The sequence below is a fragment of the Camelina sativa genome, chromosome 18 (genome assembly GCF_000633955.1).
Source record: "Camelina sativa cultivar DH55 chromosome 18, Cs, whole genome shotgun sequence".
Lineage (NCBI taxonomy): Eukaryota > Viridiplantae > Streptophyta > Magnoliopsida > Brassicales > Brassicaceae > Camelina > Camelina sativa.
Window position 1 is genome coordinate 16,718,390 of NC_025702.1, and position 3,667 is coordinate 16,722,056.

Sequence of the window (3,667 nt, forward strand, 5' to 3'; positions counted from 1 at the left end):
CGAGAGACGATCTCTAGCACCAATAACATTATCCAGAACCATCGCATATAACCGCAAACACATCTCCTCAGAAACATACGGTGAAATCATGTCATGAGCCCAACCAATGCCATCTCTCCATACATCTTTAACAACTTCATTTTCCCTCTCTAGCGGCACTCGAGAGATCACCATATTGAGTAAAGGCTCATTAAGCAACCACCTATCTTTCCAGAACTGAATCTCTCTCCCATTCCCAAGGATCCAGCTATGCCCCTTTAGGATCACCTCTCGCACCCCTAATCCCACACTCCCCCATGTTGAGGACCAGGTAGACTTTGGTGTCAACCAAGCAGTATTGTGGTTATTCTCCACTTTATATTTACTCCGCAGGATCTGCGACCATAGACTCCCCGTGTCATGGAGGAGACGCCACCCAATCTTTGCCAACAAGGCCATATTCATACTCTTGGTCTTTCTAATACCCACTCCTCCATCTTTTTTAGGCAAACACACTTTTTCCCAAGCAATCAGATATTGTTTACGTTTTTCCCCTGTACTCCCCCATAGAAAGGATCTCGACACTCTATCCAAAGCTTCTAGAGTCGCATATTGTTTATGTTTTTAGCAAAGTTTATTATGTGCATATCAGATGCATTACTCAAAGTAAAATATAAAAAAATAATCAAAAGTTTTTGGATTACTACTTTTAAAAGTTTGTAATCAAAAATAATGAAAAAGTTTTTTCGGTTGTAATAAACTAAATAATATTGTTGATAGTTTTTTATTAACGTAAAAATAATAAGGTTTTTACTTTTAACAATAGCTACAGTATATTATAAGCTTGTAACCAGTAAATTATTACTATCTTTTTTTTTTCACTAGAGTGTCTTTATTGATTAAGCCTGGTAAACAGGCCAATATTACAAGCCGAAAGAACCAAATGTACAAAACAACCCAACTAAAACAAAAGCCCACAGGCCCAATGCATAAACGAAAACTAACTAAAACCCAAGAAAGTCCTGTATTTGCGTCAGCCGCTGAAGGAAGAAGAAGTGATAAGGTTTATTCAACCAATAACACGTGTCAACAACAAGGAACCGTGAGCTGCCAGAAGCTTTCGTCGTCAACCTCCCTCGTCATCATCGACATATGTCCAGCTCGTCATCACCGCCGGTTACCGCCGGTTTGCATCAATCGCCGGCAAAAAGGAACAAGAGGGAATGATATGGAAATCAAATGAAAAAAAGTTAATGATTCTCAAAACAGCAACTGATGTCCTCTGATTCCTACTGAGGATAAACCATTCAGTTCTTAAATTGTAGAATCTTCTCCATGATACCATAAAATCAGATTTTTTATTGAATTCAAATCTTTCTTGGCTGTTATGAACTTCCAAGTCTTGACTGATTCTCTATCTCTTGAGATTTCTTCTGACTTAGAAGTGGAATTTAAAGCTCAATGTGCGCTGACAGAGCACAACCCTTACGACTTTGCAAAGACTAGTGTTGTTGGTAAACATACGCCCAGGCCTGGTCACTGCACCCCGCACCCTTCTCCCGACGATACAGGAAAGCTCTATCAACCCAATCATCCTGGAAACTACAGTTGCTAAAAACTCAAACCAAAAGTTCGAATTGAAACTCCCTACCTCAGGGAGTTGCACAACCAGATCTAAGGAGAGAGATTAAGCAACATAAATTTTGAACCCAGATCAAAGTGAATCGAAAGAGAGAAAGAGAAAACCGGAAAAAAACTTCCGGAGAAGAAGCTGAGCGATACCGAAAACAGAGCCGACCACAGGTGCTAATCGAAGCCACCCATGCCGGAATCAGAGGCGACCAAAGGCGCTTAACAGAGCCACGTATGCCGTAAGAAAGCTAGCCATCACCACAAAAGACCAGATGATGCTAGACCTAAGCCGGATTTCTACCGGACGACTAAGCAAATCGGTTTCTCTGCGAGAGAGAGAAGAGAGAGCAAACCCAATTCATAAATTATTACTATCATCTAACTAAAGTATAATAATGCGTTTAAGTCAATTAATTATTTTTTTATTTTTTGTCAACATTAATTTGGCGAACCAAACTTATAAATTTGATTTGATAGAAGAAGAGTGAAAAAAAAAAGGTGAAGGCTAGCTTGAAAGTTGGACGACGATGGGACTCCTAACGTAATGATGGGAATCAGTCCACGTCAGCTCTCCGAAGACGTAGCCAGAACCAGAAGGCTTCACTGACTTGGGACGCAGTGTCATCTGAAACATTTTCACCTCCCCAGTTTTGTTGAAATTGAGTTGTTTGGGCTCCACGTTGACGCTTACGCCAAGTGGCTCTCGGAAATGAGCATTGTAAGTAGCAGGCGGTCCAACGTTCTTGAGTTTGCGGGTTACGGTGATAGAGTCCGTTAGGTTTAGGATAGTGATCGAAGGGTAGTTGAAGTCGAGAAGATTGGCTCCTTGGCGGCACATGTACTGTTTGTCCTCGGCAAAGAGTTGAACTACGGTGTTGTTGTAGCCAACTGCGCAGAGGAAGTCCAAGTAGTCTCCAGTGGTGAGATCGTAGACAAGACCAGGATGAGCGGCTTTATTTGGTTGGACATGGCCTGAGCCGTAGCTGAAGGGATTTGCTTTCTTGAAGGATTCATCAACCATGGGCTTTCGTCTGTTGTCTCTAGTTCTTGAAGTGGTCATGATAGCAGAGCGGATAGCAGCAGGACTCCATTGAGGGTGAAGTGTCTTCAAAAGACCAACAATGCCGGAGATGTGAGGACAAGACATAGAAGTCCCTGATTCGGTGTTGTAAGGAGTTCTGCGATGGTCAGAGTCTAAGTCCGTAGGGCTTGTGGCTTCCGTGAAGGCGGCTATGATGTTGACACCAGGTGCAGTGATGTCAGGCTTGAGGATCCCTGGTGTGACGGAGTTAGGTCCTCTAGAAGAGAAAGAGGCCATGAAAGGAGCAGGCTTTATGTTCAGCGCACTAGTTGGTGCTTTTATGTAGCCTTTGGGATCTTTCGTGGAATTTAGGTACTTAAACACAGCTTCACCATCCTTGTAGTCAATTTGAGAAGCAGGTAGAACATGAGCGTCTGAGATGATTTCGTTTCCACTCGCCTTGTCGTTGCATAGAATCATACCCGCAGCCCCCGCAGCGGCCGCTTGCTGTCCCTTCTCCACTCGTGCGTTGTCTCCTCTAAGACACACTACGATCTTCCCTTTCACCTTCTCCGGGTCTAGGCTACCTTTCTTGCATAGCAATCTATGTATCCAACATTTAGTTATTTAGTACATACTTACATTAAACATTCCCAAAAAATATATATCGCTTTTACTTACGCATCCGTTGCATTTCCATTGGCCACTTTAGCTTCTGCAGCACTGATAACGCTGTACATCTTATCTTCGGGCAAAGGCTTTGAGAGGCTTGTTCCCTGCGTTCAAAATTAGTTACTTGTACCACAAGAAAGAAAAGAACAAAAAGTTTTTAAAAGTGAAGATCAAACCTTAAAGCTTTGGCCGTTGTTCAGCGCAACAAAGGCTTGAAACTCCCGATCCATGGAGCTAGCTCCAACTGTAATAATCCATGGTGCAACGTTTGAGACAGTTCCAGGCTTAGGACCAGAATTTCCAGCAGAGGCCACAAACGTCACACCATTTTTGACGGCTAGGAAGGATCCAATGGCTATTCCA

At 42.8% G+C, this 3,667-nt stretch overlaps 1 protein-coding gene across 1 annotated transcript; it reads right to left on the minus strand.

Annotated features, from left to right (window-relative positions):
* On the minus strand, positions 899–3,661 carry LOC104762096 (subtilisin-like protease SBT5.4). The gene is made up of 3 exons (XM_010485324.2): positions 3,481–3,661; positions 3,314–3,408; positions 899–3,236 (listed from the first exon to the last, which is right to left on the minus strand). The coding sequence occupies exons 1-3, from the start codon at positions 3,532–3,534 to the stop codon at positions 2,117–2,119; spliced, it is 1,269 nt and encodes a 422-aa protein (XP_010483626.1). The 5' UTR covers positions 3,535–3,661; the 3' UTR covers positions 899–2,116.

What these genes read in the sequence shown, in the direction of transcription:
- LOC104762096 (XM_010485324.2), bottom strand. Translation starts at nt 3,534, where the DNA reads ATGGATCGGGAGTTTCAAGCCTTTGTTGCGCTGAACAACGGCCAAAGC. An exon ending in ACAACGGCCAAAGCTTTAAG is followed by an intron (nt 3,409 to 3,480) that starts GTTTGATCTTCA and finishes TTTTGAACGCAG; the next exon opens with GGAACAAGCCTCTCAAAGCC. An exon ending in AATGGAAATGCAACGGATGC is followed by an intron (nt 3,237 to 3,313) that starts GTAAGTAAAAGC and finishes TTGGATACATAG; the next exon opens with ATTGCTATGCAAGAAAGGTA.